General features: G+C 36.8%; 1 protein-coding gene across 1 annotated transcript in view; it reads right to left on the bottom strand.

Moving 5' to 3' along the window:
- Positions 1–1006: 1006 nt before the first annotated feature.
- LOC131187646 (cytosolic phospholipase A2 zeta-like) overlaps positions 1007–27717 on the bottom strand; it is a 39832-nt gene continuing 13121 nt past the window's right edge. The window contains exons 5-18 of the mRNA XM_058162108.1: positions 24706–24745; positions 23416–23588; positions 22586–22699; positions 21243–21280; positions 20441–20582; positions 17196–17332; positions 14066–14288; positions 12787–12901; positions 9075–9212; positions 8306–8413; positions 6881–7075; positions 5452–5618; positions 3191–3377; positions 1007–1310 (exon numbers count right to left, since the gene is read on the bottom strand). Coding sequence (XP_058018091.1) covers positions 1093–1310; positions 3191–3377; positions 5452–5618; positions 6881–7075; positions 8306–8413; positions 9075–9212; positions 12787–12901; positions 14066–14288; positions 17196–17332; positions 20441–20582; positions 21243–21280; positions 22586–22699; positions 23416–23588; positions 24706–24745 — 1995 coding nt within the window. The 3' untranslated portion in view covers positions 1007–1092. The remainder of the gene's footprint in view (positions 1311–3190; positions 3378–5451; positions 5619–6880; positions 7076–8305; positions 8414–9074; positions 9213–12786; positions 12902–14065; positions 14289–17195; positions 17333–20440; positions 20583–21242; positions 21281–22585; positions 22700–23415; positions 23589–24705; positions 24746–27717) is intronic.

The following is a 27717-nucleotide window of genomic DNA, read 5'->3' as shown; positions in this document are numbered from 1 at the left end:
CCCATGTAGAGAGCATTGCAATAGTCCAGACGGGAAGTGACGAGGGCGTGAGTGACTGTGCACACTTAGACTTACATACCACTTTGCAGTGCTTTAGAATAGAATAGAATAGAATTTTATTGGCCAAGTGTGATTGGACACACAAGGAATTTGTCTTGGTGCATATGCTCTCAGTGTACATAAAAGAAAAGATACGTTCATCAGTTTACAGCCCTCTCTAAGCTGTTTACAAAGTCAGCATAATGCCCTAACAATCTGGGCCCTCATTTTGGAATTAGGTCACCATGGCAAACATTTGAGAAATACTGCTATCTTTTGCTGTTTTTTAGGAAGGAATTCCCTTTGGCACAAAACTGAGGAGGCAGAGCAGAATACTTGGTGACTTGCCAATAGTTGAGCACAAAATGAGTGCAAAGAAATGCAGTATCAAAGCACCTGTAGCATTCTAGTACCTTTAACAGAACAGGCCACTCATTAAGGCATTTCCAGCTTGTAGATAACCATCTAGGATTCTGCCCAGGGAGGTACTCGTTCTCCACACAAAATCTAGTTGGATTAAGGTTTGCATTGTGCCACTTGCAAAATGGCATAGGTACCATCACAGGGTACTTGTGATTCCTGTAAAATAGTTCTGTCAGCAACTAAGAGGTTCTCCACCCAAAATTGTCTTGGGGTTGTGTGCCAAACAATATTCTTGCTAAAGATATTGTCACAGGAATGTGCTGTGATTAAAATTGTAGGTGGAAACAACTTTTCTCCTTTAAAAATGCTTACTGTTTAAATGTTTGGGTTAAGCCTTTAGCTTCTTGTTGCATTAGATTAGCAAATGAATAGGCAATGTATAGGAAGAATACAAGAAAAGTAGACACAAATTAATACACATTTTAATACTACTACTATTAAAATTGCATCTGGACAATATTGCTTATACAGTTGGCTTGCCTCTGCCCTCACTGCAAAAACTCCAAATGTTAAAATTTCTTAGAAAAGTATCGGCTCCATATGTCTTCTCAACTCCTTGAGCATTTTGGTACTTAGTCATCCAGCTTAATCAAGTCTAATTATATGTGTGTATACCTCTCTGTGTGTGTGTCATTTTCTCTTTTTCTTGAATTTCTTTCGCATCATGGCCATAGTGAGAGCTTTTGTAATGGTATCCTTGTTGTTGATAATATTGTAACAGTTTAATTGCAGCAATCTATCAAATTGTATTGGCTCATAGGTGAGGTTCGTGGAACTATAAGGACTATCTTCTGCATATAATTGGAAGTCACCAAAAGACTTTTCCTCTTCGGTCTCACGTTTTATTCCTTGAACAAAAGAAGAAAAAGTGAGCAGTTTGCCTAGATTTGCCACTAAATCACAATTACTTGTGTTAACTCAGAAGAACGTTGAAAAATATCAATTAAGAAAGTTGCAAGATTCTAAAGGTCTTTTAGAAAAAAGAATGAATTACACACACTTTAATATAACATAACATAACAACAGAGTTGGAAGGGACCTTGGAGGCCTTCTAGTCCAACCCCCTGCCCAGGCAGGAAACCCTACACCATCTCAGTCAGATGGTTATCCAACATTTCCTTAAAAATTTCTAGTGTTGGAGCATTCACAACTTCTGCAGGCAAGTCGTTCCACTTATTAATTGTTCTAACTGTCAGGAAATTTCTCCTTAGTTCTAAGTTGCTTCTTTCTTTGATCAGTTTCCATCCATTGCTTCTTGTTCTACCCTCAGGTGCTTTGGAGAACAGCCCGACTCCCTCTTCTTTGTGGCAGCCCCTGAGATATTGGAACACAGCTATCATGTCTCCCCTAGTCCTTCTTTTTGTTAAACTAGACTTTCATACAGGGGTGAACATAGAGAGTCCAAAAGTCAAGATGTTGACTGTATAAGCACAGCCCTGTTCCTTTCTTTTAATTACGCCGCATGTACAACAAGGGGCAAACCTTCAGAGTTGTATTTGTCATTCCTGACCTTTTTACATCTCTCGTGTAGGCCTTGCATACACACACAAACTTGTACAAACATACATATACTGTAGATACAGTATACACCAACACCCTATAAAAATAACATGGAACTGAATTTGCATATTCTGTGAAAAAAGATAAAGAAAACCAGTTAGTATTCCATGTACTTTTCAAAACATGAAAACAACACAAAATAATCTTGCATTTTTAGTTCCATTTTATTTTTATGTATAAAAGTATTTTTTATTTATAAAGATATTAGAATTACTAAAAACTAATTTATAATACAGTATGGCATTTTACTTAATATCTGTAACTAATCAATGTAATTTAATACATCAATAACTTGGACCTTCCATGATTTTAGTAAATTGGAAATAATTGTCCCATTCATTGTAATTTTGTTCCTCCTATGTCTTGCAAGACAATACAAGGGTATTAAAACTTTTAAGCTCAGAAGATTTATGAGAATACTGTGCACCATTGAATAAATCAACCAGAGTTCTTATTCAAAGCACACATGACCAGGCTCAAATTATTATACTTCTGATATACTATGCAAAGATGTAGCTCTCTGGAAAAGTCTCTAATGCCAAGAAAGATGGAAGAAAACAGAAAAAGACAATGATCAACAGCAAGATGGATGAGTTCAGTTACAGTAGCAATGAGTGCACCATAAATATCAGATTAGACCATCATGGTGAATATCTATCTACATGGATGCTAGGAATCAAAAATGATTTAAGGCACATAATCAATCAATCTACCAGAATCATGCAGAATTGTGCGATTTTCCTGGGGAAACTCTATGGAAGTAAAATTTGGACTTTGAAAAAGCAGGACAGAGTATTGATACTTTTGAACATCGGTGCTAGAAAGAGTTAGGGTTAGAGTTGGGTTAGGGGAGAACACCATAAATGGCTAAGAAAACAAACATAGAGCACAGAACAAATCTAGAGTTCTCATTCAAGGTCCACATGACCAAGCTAAAATTATCATATTTTAGACACATTATTCAAAGTCCCAACTTTTCTAGAAAAAAAAAGAGAACAACCAATAGCAAAGTGGACGGCTCAATTATAGCAGTGATAAGTGCACCATTGGAAGACTTGATCAGGCAGGTTGTGGACAGATAATCCTGTCAATTTTGTGAAGCCATCATGATTTGACACCAACTTGGTGGCATATACTCAGTTAATCCTTCAATCAATGCATTGCTTACCTGGTGCTTTGTATTTTTTAAATGTTTCGTTCACCAAGGGGAAATGAAGGATAATGGGGGCCCTGGGATCTGTAGCATTCAAAAACATGTAACACTCCTTTGGTTGCTTTTTATCAGTATCAGTCACAGCAATGTGTGGGAAAGGGATGCCTCTTTCTTCACAATATCTCTGTGCTTGATGCAAGACCTGACATGAGATAAGGAAAAGTTCCAAATATATACTAAATTAATCAGCTATGCTGATATTTTGAAAATGAATACAGTTAAGATTTAACCCATTAGAATATCTTAGCAGTGTAGTTTCCAATACAATAAATTTCCAGGTGGTGGAAGAAATAATTTATTGTGTTGAACCAGTATTGCATTAACCAAGTATTTGTAACTGTATTTGCATTCTTTGAGAAAGCAAACTCAGGTAATGAGCATCAGCAGAAAGAGCTGACAAAGAGATCGTTTCCTGGGTAAGACTGAGAACAAACTGAGAACTATTCACCGAATGAAGTAGATATCCCTCTCTTCCCCCCCCCCCCGCCCCCCAGTGCTCTAGTGTTGACTCAATCTGACACTTTAGCATGAGTGGTGCAATCTTGGTGTAGTATAATCCCAAGCAGTGAATATCAGTTAATCCAAAACTTTTCATATGAGAGAAAACTTAGCACAATGGCTAATACCCTTAAAAAAAGATTCAAAAATAACAGAAACAAATGCAGAGTTCTTTCTTTAGGAAACAAACCAATTGTAGGGAACAAAAGTGGTCTTCAGTCAATGACTATTTATTCAGCTACCATGCCATAGTGCTGAACAAGGGGTTTTTAACAACCAAACATCACCAGAGTCCCCACATTCAAGTGATTGCCATCTGTAACCTTCTTTGTCTAGAGCAGGGGTCTCCAACCGCAGCAACTTTAAGCCTGGAGGACTTCAACTCCCAGAATTCCCCAGCCAGCAAAGCTGAAGTCTGCCAGGCTTAAAGTTGCTGCGGTTGGAGAACCCTGGCTTAGAGTGCTAAAATTGTCATTGTTAAGCAATGCAATCACATGACATTGCACTTCACATTTGTTACTTAACAATGGCAATTCCAGTCCCAATTGCCATTGTTAACTGAGGACTGTCTGCATGATGAAGGATGTTAGGCGTGGCAGAACTTAGCATAGCCGTTAGCATGAAGGGGATGGGCGGTTCAAAAATGTGAAAAAATAAAGAAATAAATAAACCAAATATCACTCAGAGGTGTGATACAGTAGCAAAAAAAGGCTAATGCAATTTTGAATTGCAACAAAGCAAATATAGTTCCTAAATAGCAAGTCATATTATTCCACTGTATTTCAGACTCCCGCTTAATTCATCAAGGGCACAAAAATTTAATAATAATACAGAAAATCTGGGGAATTTAAGATACTCAAAAGAGTCAAAAAGGTTTGATGGTTGAAGGAACTGAGAAAGTTTAGCCTTGAGAAGACTAGGAAAGGAAATTAATAGCAATTATCATACAGGAAGGCAGATTCTGACTGATTTTAAAAATAAAAGCAAGAAACCCTAACAGAAAGTACATATTTGACAGTGGAATCAAGTACCATGAAAGGTATGGATTCTCTTGCCTATTCCTGCAATGAACAGAATATTAGACTAGGGGTCCCCAACTCCTGGGCCGCCCATTTAGAATTGGGCCACGCAAGTGGCTGGCCGGAGCATTGTGCAGCTCAATTTGCATGAGTGGCAGGCCAACGGGCACTCATGCGCATGCTGCCAGCCCTCCACTTGCACAAATTGAGCTGTGCACTTGCACACTGACTCGCCACTCACACACACGCAGCCTAGTTCCCATCCCCCCCCCCCAAGCTGGGCCGCCAAGCTGCCAAGGTTAGGGACTGCTATATTAGACTTGATGCTTAATTAGCCCTTCCCAATGCTATAATTCTATTAAAGTTATCCCAAACTGAAACTATCATAAGACCTAACTAGCCAAGCTAAAGCAACTTTAATAAAGTTTCAATAAAACTTTAAAAGAAGAAAGCCATAACTCAGTGGATATGTATTTTGCACATCTAAAGTCTCAGACTCAATCCTTGGTCTCACAAATTAATGAATAAATACTGTATTTGTAATTGCACTTGGGTTATTCAAGCATTGACCCAGAAATTATCACTGGTCCAGTAATGAAGCATTGTCTAGAACTAGAACTAAGGACCAATATCCACATATGGTATAGCAGATTCAGAGGATTCTAAGCCATTACTTTCAAGTTTATTTATAATGCTCACTTCAAAGGGAGCTTGCCAAGAATAATTGAATGAGAAGATCACATCCACATCTCTCTCTGGCTGAAGCACCAATGGAAAGGGGGAATTGATAGCAAATCCCCCATCCACTAGATGCAGACTGCTTTCTTCAGGTGTCAATTGATTAGGTACAGCATCCAGATGTGTCCCTGAAATATCCCAAAAACCATTATTATTGAAACAGACAGATTTCACAAAGGATAACTTAAAAAGAAAATCAATATGCTGTGCGTTCATATGAAAAACAAAAACTGTTTGATTGGAAACAATAAAAATTGTATTGCCCTGATGTCACACTGCTCCTTGATAAGTTGGGGTTATTAGAATTCTCAACCAGTATTCAGACATTAATTACAGCTTTGCTGAGTTGAGGTACTTATCTCTGTTTCTTAGCCAGGGGAGCCAGCGGTATCCAAAGACACTTCTATAGTCATGCGGCCACATGACGATATATCAAGGTGCACAGAATGCTGTTACCTCGCCACCAAAATGGTACCTATTTATCTACTCACATTTTCATGCTTTTGAACTGCTGGGTTGGCAAGAGGCATGATTCAGTTAATAGCTCAACCCTTAGGCATGCTTCAACCAGATTAGAATCTTTAATCTAGAATGAAGTCATACTGACAAGTTGATTTCCCACAGCCAGTGAGAAGATACAAATGGATTTTAAACATCGAGGATTTAAACTTAATTCTTCTTCACATTCTTCTGATTTAACTGCTCCTTCATGCAATGTTTGATGGCTTACCTAATGGTCGTCTCCGGCCTGGGAATCACTGATTCACATGTCAATCCTCAAAGCAACCCCTTATCCATTTCATATCTTCCTCCCTCCTCTGGAACATTCAGGTGCTTTTCCCATCCCTCCTCCCACCTCTTGCCTCTTCCATCCTTTACCAGGAGTTTCCTCCATTTCTGAACTACTCCCACATCCAAACCCACAGCTTCCATTTCCTTTTCTTCCTTGTCTGGATTTCCACCTGTTTCGTAATTCTCCACTCCTTTTCTTTCTTGATTAGGATCTATTAAAAGTGGGGAATTATTTTCCTTGCTAGTGTTTCATCAGGTAGATTGCACTGACTGTGATGATTGTAGACTTCCTCCCCCTTACACCAAAAGAACCAGTTCAATAATAAAATGCCTTGATTTGTCTATAAATGGGTTTCTCAGTTGGAAAATAGAAATCATCAGAATTCTTGTATTGACTCTATTTCAGTTCATTCTACGCAGAGTAGAATGAAATTAAAGCCTCTTTAGATGTTATCTTAGAATGTTTACGACAATGGTCACACCTTACTTGCCATTGTAAGTAAAGCAGCATAAACTTGGGTAGCATCTATTTCATATTTGAAATTCTGTGACCCAAAATTCATTTATTTACAGCAAAAGTTCTTATGCACAGCATTACCTTTCCATGCTACAAATTCTTGATCGTTCATATAGTTCCGATGCAGATGCAGTCCATGAAGAAAATTAAAATTTTCCCCTGTGGTGATTCGTGATTTAACTAAATTGCTAAATAAATGTGTAAAGACTCCTCCTGGCATGATACCTTGAGACTGTTTCAGTGAAGGGTCAAGAGACTGAGAACCCAATAGTTCATCTGCAAGATAAAAAGTGGCATAGTTGACATACCTCCATTACATTATTCAATTACACAGCCAACTTCACCACTTGTTTATAGAATGAACCACATTATTGTGGTCTATGTATATAAACCTCATTAGCTTGAAACTGTGACAGCTGCACAGACATGCCAGCCTAATCTCACTGAGCCAAAGTTAATGAAAAAGAGATGTTAAAAAGTTATACTTTAAATGTGTATGTTATTTCAATAAAACATGGTGCTTTTTTTCAAGAATCTGAGAAAAAAAGTTCAGTCAAAATTTTCAGTCAGTATATACAAGGCTGCAAACTTATACAAATTTAAGTGGCAGCATTTTTTTATTTTGAATGAACAGTACAAAAATCTAACTGTAGAAGAAGATATTCCAAGCAATCTCCTTTCTGTATTCATGCACTTTTTATGTGGAAACAATTTTTTAGTTGTAAAACAAATGGTTTCTAATACTATTTTTCTTACCAAAGATGATGTAAAGATGGAATAGCTTCACAATGCATTTTGACAGGAAGTACTAGATGGTAACCATCTTGAAGCAACCTTCCAAGTTCTCTGCATCTCATTAATTTCCACACCTCACATCCAAATTATATGGGGAATGTTTAATATATGTATGTTATTGTTTCAGTCTCATATTGATCACACTCTAGTTCAAAAATGGTGATGCCCTCAAAATAAGATCATGCTACTGTATGTTTATCCATACCAGGCAGGCAAACTATTGCTATTTTTTGTTTCAAAATAATAGAATCACATTGACCTGTTAGAAAAAGTGTGCCCCTTAGATTAAACAAGTTAAATTTAAGTAAATATTGGATTATATCTGGGATTGGCTAAAATATTGGCTTTACGCAAGCAGTTTCTATAGATGCTTTTTAAAATTTTCCAGGACTGTAATGTATTTTATAATGCATATTCTTAGTTTTAGTGTTGTTTAGAATTGTTCTAGAGATCCATTTTTTGAATAATTTATTTTGTATATTTTAATAAAGGACTTTTACCCTGAACAGCTTTGGATTGTGATAGGAACAAACACCAAATGTTTACAGGAACAGCTTCCACTGTATATTATATAAACACAGGAAAGGCACTTTAACAGAAAATAATAATTGCAATAAGCAGTATCTGTTTGGTCAGTAAAGAGAGAAATCATAATTAGGAAAATGCTTCACACACGTATTTTTTAAAAATGCTGAAAATAATATCCTTTACCTACAATTCTGATGGCATCTTTCACAGATTCTGTGAATTTCAGCTGAGAAATCTCTGCATCTTCCCACATGTCATCTATATTGCCGGCAAAGGCACTGGCCCAAATTCCTGCAATAGAAGTGAAGCAAAGAGATTTTTCAGATCACTAGAAACTGGCAGAACTTCTTCTGAAGATTCAACTGAGCATAATTTATGGACCTCTGTAATCATCCCTGCACACTACCTTCAAACTCAAACCCTCAAACTCACACATAGGTGATTCCTGGCAACTTACAAAATTTAAGAAGTCCATCATCTAACAAGAACCTATTAAAAGCCCTCCATGGGCCAGCAATCACACAAGCAAATCAACCACTTGATTAGATCCTCCTCCATCTGTCTCCATTTATAAAAAGTCTAACCCATTTTTCATTGATATAAAAAAACCACAAAGTGGAGAAATAGCAAATTAAAAGAGTTTACAATAAATGTAAACAATTTACAATATTTTATATTTATTTTTTATTTATTTATTTATTTTGTCACAACAGTATATATAAGCATAAGCATGAAAGTAACTATATAATATATAAGCATATATATAAGCATAAGCATGCAATAACTATATTAATTGGATATAATGAAAGAAAACAATAGGACAGGAACGGTAGGCACGTTTGTGCTCTTATGTACAATCCCAGTAAACAAAATGTTACATGGGTAACATTTTTTCAGTTGGTTAGTAAAAAAAAATAGCTACCTTATCACCAGCTTATACATCTGATCTTACCTTGGAGGAAACAGATTCTGGGCTCCTCGTGTTTCTCAAGCAATAGTCCCATGAAAAATTTACTGCCATAGTCTTCCATGCGTATAAAAGCCCCATATTTATGAATACCAAATTCATAGGGTGTATATTCAACCCATTCTAAAGAAATGGATGAAAGAACATGCTCCAACTTAGTTGCACTACTATTTTCTTCTCCGAGTCCATATATACCTTTCTTAGATTTATATCCCACCTTTTGTTCAGGACCTCAAGTTCATGTATTTATATTCCCGCCCCCATTTTCCCCAAATCAACAACTTAGAGAATATCTTTTTGCCTTTGACTTCATTTCCACCTTTGCTTTTGCCCAATTGGAGAAAAATGACCTTTGTGTGGTTTCAGACTGCCCATAACAATCAACCAGCCATCCCAGTATTCAATCAAGTACCCATCCCCCTACCTCCCATTCAACCAACCATCTTACCAGCTATCCAACCAACAGCCATCCAACCAACAATCCAACCAGCCATCCAAACAACCATCCAACCAACCATCCAAACAGCCATCCAAGCAGCCATCCAAGCAGCCATCCAAACAGCCATCCAACCAGCCATCCAAACAGCCACCCAACAATCCACCCAACCAGCCATCCAAACAACCATCCATCCAAACACCCAAACTACCATCCAACCATCTATACAACCATCTATTGTCCACAACCCCCAACCTACTAACACCCAAAACTAGGTATGCACGCCCCTTACCTCTTCAACACCAATCATATCAGATCTCAAATGCAAATTGATAAATGCAAGAAGCATAGTCAACAAATTACCTGAATTTATCCTCTTATTAAACAGTGGCACATTTGATATCATTTTTGTTTGTGAAACATGGCTGAATTCATCCCTTCCTGACTCCATTATCTCAAACAAAGAATATCAAGTCTATCGATCAGATCGGGAAAACCAAGAGGTGGTGGAGTGGCTATCTTTACAAAAGACACTGAATCTAAAAATATCCAAGTAGCACATAAACACTCTCTTCCTGAAACTATAGTATGCGACCTATCCCTTGACACTACTCTTCGATTCTTACTATGCTACAGAGCCCCCGACTATGACATTACCCACGCAAATATGCTAACCTCAATGCTAACATGGACTACCTCTTGCCCATACCCTCTTATCTTCCTGGGTGACTTAAATCTACCTCTCATTAACTGGACAACCAATGAATGTTCAACTGACCCAATCCATACTACACTATACAACGCTGTTACAAACCTAGGTCTTGAACAACTTGTAACTAACAATACAAGACTCAACAACTGCCTTGACCTCATCTTCTGCAACAATCCAAACTCAATTTACGGACTACAAATTAAAGAACCTTTTTCAAACAGTGACCACTGCATGATTGATTTTCGTCTCAATATCGTCCATACTTAAATCGTCATAACACCAGAACTCCCAACTACAACTTCAAGAAAGCCAATTACGACCTTATAAACAACGATCTTTCATTTCTGAACTGGCAAAATCTGTTTGCAACCTGCATAACCGCTGATGACCTCTATAGAATCTTCCTACTTGAAATCAATAGAGTCATTAAATTATATGTACCACGAATGACTACCATGTCCAAGAAAACAAACTACCCATATCAATAAAAAGCTTCAATCAAAAAAAAAATACCTCTGGAAAAGAAACAAAAAAGGCTATGTTACAAACTTCAGAAACCGCTACATAAACATATGCAACCAAATAAAAACTGAATGCACAAATTACCACACCAAGCAAGAAGAAAACCTTCTACGCACAAATTCCAATCGTGCCTTTTATAATTTTGTCAACAATAAACTTAAAGATTCAAGATCCATCCCACCACTAAAAGATTCTAACAACAAAGAATGCAATGACGAAACAGTCAAAGCAAACCTCTTCAACATTTTCTTTGGCTCAGTTTTTGTTAACTCCGATAACACATATCCAACATTCCACAAACGAACCAGCAATGACTATGATGATTTAACTCATATAGATTTCACAGAAGACAACGTTGGTAAAGCTCTTCACAACTTAAAACCATCGCTTTCTATTGGACCAGATGGTCTATGTGCATATTTCTTAAAAACTTTCCATTAATATAGCTGAACCCCTAAGTATTATCTTTGATAAAGCTTTCACTACCAGTTCTCTTCCCAAACTTTGGTCACTAGCCACAGTCATCCCCATCTTCAAAAAGGAGACCCCAGCTTAGTCGAAAACTACAGACCGATCTCCCTTTGCTCGTCACCTGCAAAGTCATGGAATCTATCATCAATCAATCCATTACCTCACACTTAGAAACTAACAACCTACTCTCCAACAAACAATTTGGTTTCAGGAAAAGTTATCATGTAACTTACAACTTCTCCACTGCAAAAACATATGGACTTCAAATCTAGATCAAGGCAAATCAATAGATGCAATCTACATAGACTTCTGCAAAGCTTTTGACTCAGTAGTACACGATAAACTTCTCCTTAAACTAACATCCTATGGCATCTCAGGACCCCTCCACAAATGGATATCTGCTTTTCTGTCTAACAGACAACAAGTGGTCAAAATTGGCAATGCTTTATCAAATCCTGTTCCTGTCAAGAGTGGAGTTCCTCAAGGCAGCGTCCTTGGACCAACACTCTTTATTCTATACATTAATGATCTTTGTGACCATATCTCAAGTAATTGTGTTCTCTTTGCTGACGATGTCAAACTATTTAACACCACAGACAACACTTCTATCATTCAAAACGACCTTGACCATCTAACCGCTTGGTCTACAAATTGGCAGCTCCAAATTTCCACCAGCAAATGCTCCGTCTTACATATAGGAAAAAGAACTCTAAAACTAAGTACATACTAGATGGACATTACCTTACAGACGACCCCATCCCGTTAAAGACCTTGGAGTTTTCATGTCAAATGATCTAAGTGCCAAAGCCCACTGCAACTACATAGCAAAAAAGCTCTAAGAGTTGTAAACCTAATTTTATGTAGCTTCTTTTCCAAAACACCACACTACTAACCAGAGCATATAAAACATTTGCTAGACCAATTCTAGAATACAGCTCACCTGTTTGGAACCCTCACCACATCTCTGACATCAATACAATTGAACGTGTCCAGAAATATTTTACAAGAAGAGTTCTCCATTCCTCTGAAAACAACAAAATACCTTATCCCACCAGACTTGAAATCCTAGGCTTAGAAAACTTGGAACTCCGTCGCCTTCGACAAGACCTAAGTTTAACTCACAGAATCATCTATTGTAATGTCCTTCCTGTCAAAGACTACTTCAGCTTTAATTGCAATAATACAAGGGCAACCAATAGATTTAAACTTAATGTAAACCGCTTTAATCTAGATTGCAGAAAATATGACTTCTGCAACAGAATCATCAGTGCTTGGAATACTTTACCTGACTCTGTGGTCTCTTCCCATAATCCTAATAGCTTTAACCAAAAACTTTCTACTATTGACCTCACCCCATTCCTAAGAGGACCATAAGGGGCGTGCATAAGCGCACAAACGTGCCTACCGTTCCTGTCCTATTGTTTTTCTTTTCTTCTTCCTATATATGTTTATATGTGTATATACTATATAATCTTTTTCTTTGATGTTGTGACAAATAAAATAAATAAAATAAAAAAAAATAAAAATAAAATCCAACTTCAGTCCTATCCTCATACCTGTAAATTCACTTGTTTTAATATTCAGCCTCACATTTTGAGCTGCATAAATAGGATATGGGTTTTGTCCCTTTATGACTGCTTTCTGTTGGTCAGATAGCTTTGTTGGATCCTTCTGGATATGGTAAAGTAAAACATCACAGTCAGTCGGTGTACACTTAAGTTTTCCAAGAGAAATTCTTAACAGCTTTAAATTCTGCTATACATTCCTCAATCTGGCTGTTCTCTGATAATTATGGAAGTTTCATTCCAACACCTTAGGCAGTGTTTTTCAACCTTGGCAAGTTTAAGTTGAGTGGACTTCCACTCCCAGAATTCCCCAGCCACCTTGCTAGCTGGATAATTCTGGGAATTGAAGTCCTCATCTTAAAGTTGTCAAAGTTAAGAAATACTGCATTAGGGGATGCTAAGAATGAATAATAGCACCGGCTAGAAATGAATAAATAATTACCCATTAAACAAATATTTAATTTTTGTTAAATATTAAGAATCATGTTACCACACTAAAAGTTAGTCAATAGTTCTGCCCAGATGTATATCTTCTTCATCTTTGGTAGCAATTCCCATTAGTGTCTAAGATGTACCATTCCTATAGAAAATAAAAATTGTTCATATTTTGATCATATCATTTATTGGGAAGCTAGTATGTTCTCAGCCATCATAACCTTCAAATGTCACATAAATAGTCCATCAATCCCATGCAGGATTAATAACTTAAAATTAAATTTTCAACACCATCCTATTAAGCAATATACAATGGCATACTTTCATTTGTTTTCCCTTCAACTTGGAACATATTCAAAAAGTATTGTTCAGTCAAGAAATTATAAGCATTATAATTATTCCATTTACAATAATATTTTAGCTATAGTTTTTTTTATAATTAATATAATTAGCTATAATGCTTTTGAGTCCTTGGTGACATCTGCTAGCTACCTGAAGTTGTTCCGATTTTCAATGGTTTGCCATTGCCTGTTTCTTAGGACAGAGAGGGACAGGGAGAAGGAGAGGGAGGGAGGGAGGGAGGGAGGGAGGGAGAGTCAGAGAGAGAGAGTCTCAAAATCACCCGGATGGCTTTGTGCCTAAGGCAGGAATCACATCTCCCTTTTTTTTTACCCCATATCACCATTACTGCTACCACCACTACATCAAACTGATTCTCTTTTAGTAATATTACATTTTGATTACTACTGAGGTATTGCATTTATTCCTAGTCTTAAAGTTATACCTCATTATATTGTAACACTTCTTTCACAAATTTTAGTGTGCAAATTTTTACCTTGTTGTTTAGGATGTACTCTATGATAAGGCCCCATAAATCCACAAGGGTGGCTTTCCTTCCGGTTTTCTCCAAGGCAATTAACTCCTGAAAATAATATGCGAGTTGTTCAGCAGAAAACGCCCCAACTTTTCCACTTGTTACAATTTTCTGAGCACTGTCAACTGCATTCTGGAGATTTCTTTGCGACCAGTAAGCATCTTTGTAGAGCATAGACATACACCTACCAAAATCATAATTTTGAATTTCAGTAGAAAAAAAAAAACAAGATATGGAATATCTACAAATAATTCCAATATTTAATAGGCAGTAAGTTAATGGCTTGGATATCAGGCATAGTTTCTCTTGCACAACATATTCCATTATGATTGGAATAAGATAACAATACGGCATATCTGATGGTGCTATATTGCAAGAAATAGAAATGTATTAGAAAAGAATTGAGCTAGGATAAATTCTAAGCTCATTTAAGCCACTGTAGTAATAAGGAGTGTAGTTTAAACCTACTATGATAAAAAAATTCTTTTCAATGAAATACTCTCACTAAATTCTAGAGATTAAAATAATTGTTTTCTCCATATTCTTTGTACTTTAATCTCCTTTTTCCAGCACTACACAAACCATAAGTGAAATTATCAAAAACTAGTCTCTATTGTGGAATGCCAACTTCACGCTCAGTTGGACTATTTATTATGGCTTCTCAGTCACATACCTCAAAAACAAAGAGCAGATTTAAGGATCCTGCCTACTGGGGACTTCTGGGATTTAAAATTGCCAAGGTTGGGAAACACTGCATTACAATCTCACAGTTTAAAGAGGCCTCCCAGAACTGCAGAATTGTTTCCCCCATTTATTACAATTTTATTGTAATTCCATACAAAAGTCTTCATAGATTAAGCCAGGCCACATGGCTCACTTAATAGAATAACAAAGTTAGAAGGGACCTTGCAGGTCTTCTAGTCTATTTGATCAGGTCTCTCTTCTTAAAAACCTCCAGTGTTGGAGGACCCACAATTTCTGAAAGTAACTTGTTCCACTGGTTAATTGTTCTGTTAGAAAATTTCTCCTTAGTTTTAGGATGATTCTCTGCTTGTTTAATCCATCCAATGCTTCTTGTCCTGCCTTCTAGTGCTTTGAAGAATAGGTTGACCCCCTCACCTTTGTGGCAGCCCCTTAGATAATGAAACATTGCTATCATGTCACCCCAGACATACTTAATTTTATTTATTTTATTTATTTTTTTATTTTATTTATTTGTCGTAACAATATATACAAGCATTGCATAAAGGATTATATAATTGTGTTCTCTTTGCTGATTATGTCAAACTATTTAACATCACAGACAATACTTCTAACATTCAAAACGACCTTGATCATCTAACCGCTTGATCTAAAAATTGGCAGCTCCAAATTTCAACCAGCAAATGCTCAGTCTTACATATAGGAAAAAAGAACCCAAAAACTAAGTACACACTAGATGGACATTACCTTACAGACGACCCCCATCCCGTTAAAGACCTTGGAGTTTTCATGTCAAATGATCTAAGTGCCAAAGCCCACTGCAATTACATAGCAAAAAAAGCTCTAAGAGTTGTAAACCTAATCTTGAGCAGTTTCTTTTCCAAAAACACCACACTATTAACCAGAGCATATAAAACATTTGCTAGACCAATTCTAGAATACAGCTCGCCTGTTTGGAACCCTCACCACATCTCTGACATCAATACAATTGAACGTGTCCAGAAATATTTTACAAGAAGAGTTCTCCATTCCTCTAAAAACAATAGAATACCCTATCCCACCAGACTTGAAATCCTAGGCTTAGAAAACTTGGAACTCCGTCGCCTTCGACAAGACCTAAGCTTAACTTACAGAATCATCTATTGTAATGTCCTTCCTGTTAAAGACTACTTCAGCTTTAATTGCAATAATACTAGAGCAACTAATAGATTTAAACTTAATGTCAACCGCTTTAATCTAGATTGCAGAAAATATGACTTCTGTAACAGAATCATCAGTGCTTGGAACACTTTACCTGACTCTATGGTCTCTTCCCATAATCCTAAAAGCTTTATCCAAAAACTTTCTACTATTGACCTCACCCCATTCCTAAGAGGACCATAAGGGGCGTGAATAAGCGCACAAACGTGCCTACCGTTCCTGTCCTATTGTTTTTCTTTTCTTCTTTCTATATATATGCTTATACCTCCTTATATTTACCCATATATGTTTATATACTATATAATCTTTTGTATGATTCCTACATATATTGTTGTGACAAAATAAATAAATAAATAAATAAATAAACATATATATGAGGAAAAAAACAAGGTACTATAAACATATATATATATAGGGGAAGAAACAATAGGACAGGAACGGTAGGCACGTTTGTGCTCTTATGCACGCCCCTTAGAGTCCTCTTAGGAAAGTGGTGAGGTCAACCGTGGATAGATTTTGAGTAAAGCTTTTGGGGTTATGAGAAGAAACCACAGAGTCAGGTAATGCATTCCAAGCATATATAATTCTGTTACAGAAATCGTGTTTTCTGCAATCTAAACTGGAGCGGTTGACATTGAGTTTAAATCTGTTGGTAGCTCTTGTGATATTGTTATTGAAACTAAAGAAGTCATTGACAGGAAGGATTCCTGCAACCGTTCTTCATATGTTTTAGCCTCTAGTCCCCAAATTATCTTTCTTGCTCTTCTCTGCACTCTTTTTAGAGTTCCATCTTTTTTATATCATGATGACCAAAATTGGGGTTCAGTATTCCAAATGTGGTCTTATCAAGGCCTTATAAACTGATTAAGAAAGGATTTGTTTCTGCATGCAGTTATACTTTCCGTTTAAAGAGGGCCCTTCCTCACTCTATCATGGTGTTGTTGTACATCTCGGCAGCATTCTTGCCAAGTTCTGTTCACACTTGCCAAATACAATCTCTACAGTTTCCAGTAGCTTAGGGCTACATCATGTCTAATAGGCTAATTAAGCCAATTACTAAGTGACGGGAATCAAGGTCATCTCTTTTTATTGTAGCCATGAAGATGTCAATATCAAACTATGATAGCAAATTTTATCTAAACAGACATTTAACCCATGTTGGAAGGGATAAGGATTTATGGTTACATACCATGTAGACCCTGAGATACCACTAAAATAGGTGAGGATATCTAAGAGGCCCAGCTGTTGTAGCCCAGACAGGCTGCCATAACAACTGGTCATTGCTCTCATCCCTCCTCCAGAAGCTAATACAGCTACTATAGGAACCTAGGAAAAACAGAGACATGTTCTTAAGACAGATAAAAATGATATTTTCTCTTTTTTTTTTCTTTAGATGATATATATACAAGTAGTCTTTGACTTACAACCGTTCACTTAACAACCATTCAAAGTTATGACAGGGCTGAAAAAAGAGACTGGTGAGTAGTTCTTATAGTCTGTCTACTATTGTAACATCCTCAGATGATACGATCAAAATTTGGGAACCTGATAACCAGCATATATTTATGAGTCGTTGGATACAAGATAAGCAGCAAATAAATTTTATAAATAACAAATGACAGTTGCAGTGTCTTGGGATCATGTGAGTGCCATTTGTGATCTTCTCAGGAGGCTTCTGAGAAGCAAATCATGTGCGTGTCTATGGAGATTCTCAGTCATCCAGATCATGGTTGTCCCAAAGATGCTTTTTCAAAATGCAACTGGACTTTCTGGTTAGAAGATGTTTTGCTTCTCATCCAAGAAGCTTCTTCAGCTCTGCTTGTTCCCTCACCATTCGAAGGGTGTTCATCCCAAAGTATATTGCTAAATGACTATGGAGATTCTCAGTCACCCAGGTCATGGTTGTCCCAAAGGTACTTTTTCAAGAGGCAGCTGGACTTTCTTATTTTTCTTTGAAGACATTTCACTTCTCATCCAAGAAGCTTCTTCAGCTCTGAAGAACCGAGAAGTGTACCATCTTCAAAGAAAACAGGAACAATAAAATGAGCATAAGAAGAAAGCATTTGTTCCACAGCCTTTTCTTCTTTAAAAATAAATTTTGCAATGTTAAAATATCTGTGAATTTAGCTAGGATTTCTTAGGCTCAGCTAATTTAACTGGTCAAGGAAGGATTTAGTTTCCTTTTGTGCTACCATTGCTCTCAATACTGTCTGAGGAATGCTGGGTGTTGAAGTCCATACATTTAAAAGTTGCCAGATTTGACAAACACTGCTTGAGGACCTCAGTTCCAGCTAATCAAGTAAAACAAGCTTTTTTTCCTCCCAAAATTATACATGTACTCAATTCCTCAAGTTTAAACTGTACCCCTAAAGAAAATAAAAAGAAAGCTTTGGCTTTGTTGATCCCTGAACAGGAGCTGATCTTAGGAAGAAAAACTAAACAAATATATTGATAAAAAGGAGTTTTCTACCTCATATTTCCAGGGTGGCACCCTCAGCTTTAATACCTTCTTTAAAGCATGAGAAACAACAGTCCTTCTCCTTGCCAAAAACTCTTGCTCTCCCTTAGAAAGTTTAAAGCCAACACGCATATCCATATCAATAGGATGGTTCCTAGAAAAGAGAAAAAAAGAATAAAAATATCCATATACTACCCTTCCGTCTAATTGTTTCAGTGTATAGTAAAAAATCAACTGCATGTCATTATTCTTTGTTTTAACCAGCAGAAGCAGTGGTGGGTTGCTCCCGGTTTGCCCCTGTTCAGGTGAACCGGTAGTGGTGGCAGGAGGCTCCACCCACCCAGACGTCATCAAAAATGCTCTGTGCATACCTAGAAGCTTCTGTGTGTGCGCGGAAGCACCGCACACTCATGAAGTGAGCGTGCATGCCCACACCCTCACACTACCAATAGTGAACCAGTAGCACTGGGATTTGAAACCCACTACTGAGCAGAAGCATATTTTCCCTTTAATCTATGATACTGAAAGCCAGTTTATCCCATTATTTAGACATAATGTAAATTAAGGTAATATAAAGTCTCCTTCAGGTCAAACTCACTCCTGGTGTCTTCATGAAAACATCTGTGTGGCTTTCTTGGAAATGTTTTGCCACAGCCTTCTTCTGGGATATTTTTTTTTCAATTTCCCGCTCTAGCTTACAACCCTGGTATCCCTTTCTTCAAAACAGACAGATATTTTAATTTGTACTTGATCTTATATATAATAGTGGTGCTGAATCTTGATTTTCACAGATATTTTCTGATGTACACACCTTTCTTCAACTTTCATGGTCAGATCCAAAGCTTGATCCTGGAAGAAGTAGAATCCTGCTAAATTTACTAATGCAAAATACAATGTTTAACTTTATTTTGGTATTAAGAAAGCTTCCTTGCTCTTTTTCTATCTCTGCTATGATCCAAACCTTCACACTAATGTGTTTGTTAAAACAGGAAGCATTAAGTGAAGATATTCCTTTTCTTCATAGGTATGCCACATTCTTTGCTAAAAGGGTCTATGGACTTTCACATAGACACCACTTTGACTCTAACTTCCCATAAAACAATCATTGGTGTTACACATCACTTGTCCTCATTTGCCACAATTCCTGAGTCAAAAGCTAGCCAATATAGTAGAGGCACCTGGAAGCAACTATAAATTGTTCTGTCACCATGATCATTTTGGCTTCGGGCTGTAGAGGTTTTGCTAAGAGTAAAAATAAATAACTCTTTTCATTTTAACCAAATAAGTAAAAGAGTGTAAAACACCACCATGGTTTCATACCTCAGCAAAGAAAAGAGAATGCTAAGGAGCCAGGAGGTGGTATGAAGCACTATACCTATATGGTAGCTTCCATACTCTTGGAGATATATTTTTCCATGCTAGCTTTATAAAAGATATTGCAAAGAAAATCACACATAGAGACCCAGTTTATTGTAGTGGTTCAAATACTGCCCTAGAAGCCAAGAGATTGAATTCTAGCTCTGCCTGAGGCATGAAAGCCAGCTGGGTGACCTTGGGCCAGTCACACTCTGTCTTTCAGCCCAATTCACCTTATTGTTGTGAGAAAACAAGAGGCAGGAATATTAGGTATGTTTGCTGATTTCTTAGGCTCAGCTAATTTAACTGGTCAAGGAAGGATTTAGTTTCCTTTTGTGCTACCATTGCTCTCAATACTGTCTGAGGAATGCTGGGTGTTGAAGTCCATACATTTAAAAGTTGCCAGATTTGACAAACACTGCTTGAGGACCTCAGTTCCAGCTAATCAAGTAAAACAAGCTTTTTTTCCTCCCAAAATTATACATGTACTCAATTCCTCAAGTTTAAACTGTACCCCTAAAGAAAATAAAAAGAAAGCTTTGGCTTTGTTGATCCCTGAACAGGAGCTGATCTTAGGAAGAAAAACTAAACAAATATATTGATAAAAAGGAGTTTTCTACCTCATATTTCCAGGGTGGCACCCTCAGCTTTAATACCTTCTTTAAAGCATGAGAAACAACAGTCCTTCTCCTTGCCAAAAACTCTTGCTCTCCCTTAGAAAGTTTAAAGCCAACACGCATATCCATATCAATAGGATGGTTCCTAGAAAAGAGAAAAAAAGAATAAAAATATCCATATACTACCCTTCCGTCTAATTGTTTCAGTGTATAGTAAAAAATCAACTGCATGTCATTATTCTTTGTTTTAACCAGCAGAAGCAGTGGTGGGTTGCTCCCGGTTTGCCCCTGTTCAGGTGAACCGGTAGTGGTGGCGGCAGGAGGCTCCACCCACCCAGACGTCATCAAAAATGCTCTGTGCATACCTAGAAGCTTCTGTGTGTGCGCGGAAGCACCGCACACTCATGAAGTGAGCGTGCATGCCCACACCCTCACACTACCAATAGTGAACCAGTAGCACTGGGATTTGAAACCCACTACTGAGCAGAAGCATATTTTCCCTTTAATCTATGATACTGAAAGCCAGTTTATCCCATTATTTAGACATAATGTAAATTAAGGTAATATAAAGTCTCCTTCAGGTCAAACTCACTCCTGGTGTCTTCATGAAAACATCTGTGTGGCTTTCTTGGAAATGTTTTGCCACAGCCTTCTTCTGGGATATTTTTTTTTCAATTTCCCGCTCTAGCTTACAACCCTGGTATCCCTTTCTTCAAAACAGACAGATATTTTAATTTGTACTTGATCTTATATATAATAGTGGTGCTGAATCTTGATTTTCACAGATATTTTCTGATGTACACACCTTTCTTCAACTTTCATGGTCAGATCCAAAGCTTGATCCTGGAAGAAGTAGAATCCTGCTAAATTTACTAATGCAAAATACAATGTTTAACTTTATTTTGGTATTAAGAAAGCTTCCTTGCTCTTTTTCTATCTCTGCTATGATCCAAACCTTCACACTAATGTGTTTGTTAAAACAGGAAGCATTAAGTGAAGATATTCCTTTTCTTCATAGGTATGCCACATTCTTTGCTAAAAGGGTCTATGGACTTTCACATAGACACCACTTTGACTCTAACTTCCCATAAAACAATCATTGGTGTTACACATCACTTGTCCTCATTTGCCACAATTCCTGAGTCAAAAGCTAGCCAATATAGTAGAGGCACCTGGAAGCAACTATAAATTGTTCTGTCACCATGATCATTTTGGCTTCGGGCTGTAGAGGTTTTGCTAAGAGTAAAAATAAATAACTCTTTTCATTTTAACCAAATAAGTAAAAGAGTGTAAAACACCACCATGGTTTCATACCTCAGCAAAGAAAAGAGAATGCTAAGGAGCCAGGAGGTGGTATGAAGCACTATACCTATATGGTAGCTTCCATACTCTTGGAGATATATTTTTCCATGCTAGCTTTATAAAAGATATTGCAAAGAAAATCACACATAGAGACCCAGTTTATTGTAGTGGTTCAAATACTGCCCTAGAAGCCAAGAGATTGAATTCTAGCTCTGCCTGAGGCATGAAAGCCAGCTGGGTGACCTTGGGCCAGTCACACTCTGTCTTTCAGCCCAATTCACCTTATTGTTGTGAGAAAAACAAGAGGCAGGAATATTAGGTATGTTTGCTGCTTTGAGTTGGCCAAAATTATAAAAAGCATGATAAAAAATGAGTAATAACAATAATATGGAACCCCAAGTTATATAGAGAGTGGGGAGGGAAATGAGATAGAATCAAAATAAAAATTAAAGTTTGATGTCAATTAATTACCAATTAATAAAGTAGGACAATTAGAAAATTATACAATAACAAGAAAAAAATAAAGCCAGTCTGGTGTGGTGGTTAAGGTATTAGGCTAGAAGATGGTGAGTTCTAGTCCTGCCTGAGGCATAAAACCAGTTAGCCGATTTTTATTTCTATTATGAAGGTATCAATATAAAATTAATGGGATGCTAAATAAAAAAACCAAAGGTTGTTAACTGAAATCAGAGGAAATATAATGGAAGAATGTCCTCTCTCTGAGATTCTGAAATCTGAGAACGTGAGATATAAAAAGTACTTTCCCCAGCAATATTGTACAATACAGAGTCAGCATTAGGTTTCATATCATACCTATCACTTTGACACAAAGATTTAAACATTTACCCTTCCTAGAGGTACACTCAGTTCAACTTCCTTTCCAAGAGGGAGTTCAGAAACTGGAATAATTGCATTCCCAACCAATGAAGTCTTCACCTGTAAATCCTCACTCCATCCTTCCTAGGAACCAAACAAAATTGCTGTAAATCAGATTATACAAAGCTACATACATGCCAGAGGGAAAACCATCCAAAAAGAGGAAAATGGGAATGCAAACTTTAGCAGAAGGCCAATGTCAGCAGCAAAATGCCTGGGATGCCTAGAACACAAGCACTGGTTCTTCTTATGGGCTACTGCTTCTACTGCCCATCCCAAATTTTTACAGATGCAGGGGATTTTTTTGTTTCTTTAAAATTATTCCAGGTGAGTCAAGGACCACTGAGAAATAACTAGTGCTCAGTTATGGGGTTACAACGCTAAACTTCATTATGGGTTCACTTAAAATTATTTTCAGGACTCAGTGAAATAAAATTGCATGCTTAAGGCATAATTGATAGGTATCTTTATAAAGCCACTGCTTGCAACTGAAATACCTCTCATCAATTTACTTATTTCCCCCTTATGAATCTGTATCAAATTTATTTCTAATTATTATTTTGTTGTGTTAGTTGCGAAGTCGTGTCCAACCCATCGCAATCCCCATGGACAACGTTCCTCCAGGCCTTCCTGTCCTCTACCATCCTCTGGAGTTCATTTAAGCTCACGCCTTCTGCTTCAGTGACTCCATCCAGCCACCCTAATTATAATAGAGCCATTATACTGTATATGCCTACTTGTTGAAATGGGGATGCTTGCTCTAATAACTGAGGCTCTAGCAAGCAAATGCACCATCTTACCTCTAGTATTGCTATGGTTTGTAACAATTTCAGGTTCAGGTGAGAGGACACCTCTTTGTTCACATGAAAGATAAATGGAATCTCCTCATTGTTTTCTTCTAAATTTTCTCCACAGAACGTTGTTAACTGGTTTTCAAAGGACCCTGGTACTGATAAGTTAATTTGGCAATTGTCTAAAAGTGAAAAGAAACATTTAAAACCATGGCTTTTAAGAACACCATGAAAAAACTGGCTTTTCCACAGAACCCTGGAAACAGATGGTTATAAATCAACTCTCTTTTCTGGTGATGGAGGAGGAGATGATAGTGGTGGTAGTGGTGTGGGGGGGGGGGTATGTGAATAATTTGAATGTTCCTCAAGTGCCAAAGACATTGTGTTTATAATGTAATGCAGGTGTAATAAATTATTGCTCAGACACCTTTGGGGATTGGAGTAGCATTTAAGTTCTAGCAAACAGATACATTTTCTGCTGAAGAAATAATTCCTTATTAAAGTAACCTGAACACAACAATTGAATAATACTAAGCAAAAACAATATATTAAGAAAATCCAGGCTATTATTTTTCCCTTACGTGGATCTAAACAATTTTTAAAGAAAATCTCTCTCTCTTGAAGAATTCTACTATATCACAAGAAGCAATTCTAAGCAAATTGTACCCTGTTACAGTGAGTAAGTATTTTCCCTTTTAAAAAGATAAGACAGCAGAGACTTCAGTTGACTAGAATAATATGAAATAAATCACAGAATCAGAAATTGAAGAACTGTTGAGAGGGGTGGGAGAAGAGCAACAGTCCAGCAAACACAATCTGTAGAGTCTCTTCATAAGGAAAAAGTTCCTAGCTAAAGATGCTCTTTGGGAATTTAGTTTAGGATTCTGGGAATTATAGTGGCACAAACAACAAAGTAAGACATCCAGAACATCCTAGTGACATAACAGCAAAGAAACAATTTTTTGCCACCCAGATCTAGGAGCCCTAAGTAAAGAAGATCAGTTTAAATTGTGTAGGTTTGCTTCCCATTAATTATGGGGCCTGGAGCAATGACACATCTTAATAGTTGACTTTCTGCTGATAAAACTTTCTGCAATAATTCCACTGCAATATCACTGTATCTGTACCAGATACCAGCCTTCAGGGATTAGAACGTGTGAAAAATGTGTACTTGATTAATCATATTTATTTCAATCATATTAGCACTTGGTTTATAAGACAGGGAAGCTGTCATTGTCTTTTTTCCAAGCGCTGTGGTTACAAAGGACCTACCCCTTATTATCCATGGAGCCATCTTACTTTTGTTGATAGTTCCTTTAATACACAGACAAGGTTGTGCCTACATAAAAACAAAAACAAAAAAAATCCAATTGGGGAGAAATGACTATGCAAATGTATTTATTCTTTTCTTTTTAGCATTAAAAAAATAGGATTATGACTTATATAAACAAATCATTTATCTATTAAGGGTCTCAATAACCATTATTATTCCCTTTACTCACCACAAGAACTCCATTAGTTATGACCTTACAGGGAGGATGCTCGCTATGGAAATAAAAATGTTTGCTTAATTTTCTTTGATTATATAAATCAAAATAACAGTACAATGAAAATAATAACATTCACTAGAAACATAAACTTTAAAAATTGTAGTTCTAGTAGAAAATTAGTCCAAAAATATAGAAATATTCAGAATAAATGGAATTCTTCACCTGACACCAAAGACACAAGTGTACCAGGCATGCTGCCCTCAGAAGGGCATTACGTTAGAAAGGTTTTGGAGAGGTTTTCAAGATTCTGTTAATAAACCTTACAAAAATAAAAGACCATTCATGGAATTACTGTAATGTCTATTTCTCGATCTGGCCTACCTGAAGAGCTGACAAATAATTGCAATGCTCCAACAATAGTTTAAGTTTAAACAAAACATAGATTAAAGAATATGTCTCATGTTATTACATCATGATGGAAGAAAGGAAACACCTCACCATTTTTCCAATGAAAATTCAACATCCAGTTCTGCTCTTTTCTCCTTGAAGGGTGAAACAAAAGATAAGTTAAAACAAGTCAAGATATTCACAGCTACACAAATGCTTATGCATATCTCTGTTTCCTTAATGAATTTTTACTATAGTTCTGTCCAGGGTTGGGTTTCACAATTTTTTACTACCAGTTCTGTGGGCATGGCTTAGTGGGCATGGCATGGCTTGGTGGGCGTGGCAGGGGAAGGATACTGTAAAATCTCCATTCCCACCCCAATCCAGGGGAAGGTTACTACAAAATCCCCATTTTCTCCCACTCAGCTGGGACTTGAGAGGCAGAGAATAGATGGGGGTGGGGCCAGTCAGAATTTTTACTGCCGGTTCTCCGAACTACTCAAAATTTTTGCTACTGGTTCTCCAGAACTGGTCAGAACCTGCTGAAACCCACCTCTGGTTCTGTCTATATCAGTGTTAACTAAAGCACATTAATATGTATTTATTCTACCAATGTAGCTGTTTACAACTTAATTTCTTGTGCTGTCATATACTATACTACTTAATTAGCATCTTGTGATTGATTCATATCATTTAGCTTATTTTAAAACAAAAAACAAAAAACAAAAATCCAATCATCTTCTGTTGAAAATATCAAGCACTTTTCCCGATATTGCAGTGAGTAAATAATATGATCAACACTCCTCGAGAACACCAGGTTGAAGCTGAGTATATTACAAATTAAACTTGTCTGGTTCACAAATAAGAGTTCAACTATTTAGAATGATGTGTAATTATAGTAATCTAGGTATAAAATGGATTACCATGTTGTAATCTATAAAAGCATAGATCCTGGGAATATGAAAAATGTAGCATTACTACATTCCTTTATTTAACCTATTATTCAAGAGGAGGTTCTAACCTCTAACTAACACGTTAAAGACGTCAATGGACAGATAGTAACTGATTCCAAGAAGATCAAAGAAATATGGAAGGAGTATATGGAAAGTGTGTACCATATCAATATCTGAGATACTTCAGAAGATGTTACCTGGACTCTAGACTCTCTAGAAGTTTAAGATCAAGTTAGAATAAAACTCCAGTCATTACTAAGTGAGAAGGCTAAATATCTATATCAAGGAAAACAGACAGAATAACAAACTGTCTTAAAATATCCTTAATTTCACAACCAGCAAAATAATGCCTAGAATTATCCAATGCAGAATAAAGCCTTACATGAAAAGGAAGCTGTCACATATTCAAGCTGTTTTCAGAAAAAAATGAGGAATGAGACACATTAATGCTAATGAAAGTTAGATAACTGAGAAAGCCAAAAAAATCTCCCCAAAAATCAACGAGTGCTTTACTGATTATAGAAAAGCTTTCAGTTGTGTCCACCATGCCAAGTAAGGAATGTGCTTAGGAAAATGGGAATTCCAGAAGAGGACATGTTCCACTTGCAAAATATATGCACAAGTCAGGAAGTCACAATCCAAATGGAACAGAGAAACAAACTGATTGGCAAAAGAGTGAGACAAAACAGTATATATATATATGCTTCCCTAATTCATTTAAACTACATGCTGAATGCACATATCTCGAGAAAAACTGAATTGGGAGAAGATGAACATGGTTTTAAAACCGGAGGAAGAAACATCAGCACTCTGCACTGCGAGACTCTACTCTGATGACTGAAAATACAGATGATCTGCAAACTCTAGCAATGAAAGCCAAGGAGCATGGTAAAAAATGGAGCTAAGATCAAATATAAATGAGACCAAAGTCATAACAGGGGCAACCATCAGCTTCAAAATTGACAATGAAGTTATTGAAGTAGTACATAGCTTCTGCCTTTTATAGGAAGACAGGATCATCTATCAAAAGTAAAGGAAACACCAAACACATCACAAACTAGCACTTTGATAGGGTAACAATGAAGGCCTTGGAAAAGGTATTCAGATACCAAAAGGTGTTCCTAGCTCCAAAGAACAAAATTGTCTTAATTACATTCTATGGACTTTCAAGTAACAGAATAGAAAAATTATGGATGCTTTTAAATGTATCATACAAGTCAATCCAGAATTCTCACTCAAGGTACAAATGACCACATTCAAATTATTGAAGTTTGGACACATTATATATAATCATTTGGACACAGTATATATAATCATAAGCATTTAATAAATATACAATTATAAGCATATATATAAGTATGAGTATGTAATAACTATATTAATTGGATATAATGAAAGGAAACAATAGGACAGGAACGGAAGGCACGCTTGTGCTCTTATGCACGCCCCTTACAGACCTCTTAGAAATGGGGTGAGGTCAA

Source organism: Ahaetulla prasina, chromosome 1 (assembly GCF_028640845.1).
Source record: "Ahaetulla prasina isolate Xishuangbanna chromosome 1, ASM2864084v1, whole genome shotgun sequence".
Lineage (NCBI taxonomy): Eukaryota > Metazoa > Chordata > Lepidosauria > Squamata > Colubridae > Ahaetulla > Ahaetulla prasina.
The sequence above is the reverse complement of the archived record's forward strand: the minus strand, read 5'-3'. Positions and strand labels throughout refer to the sequence as shown.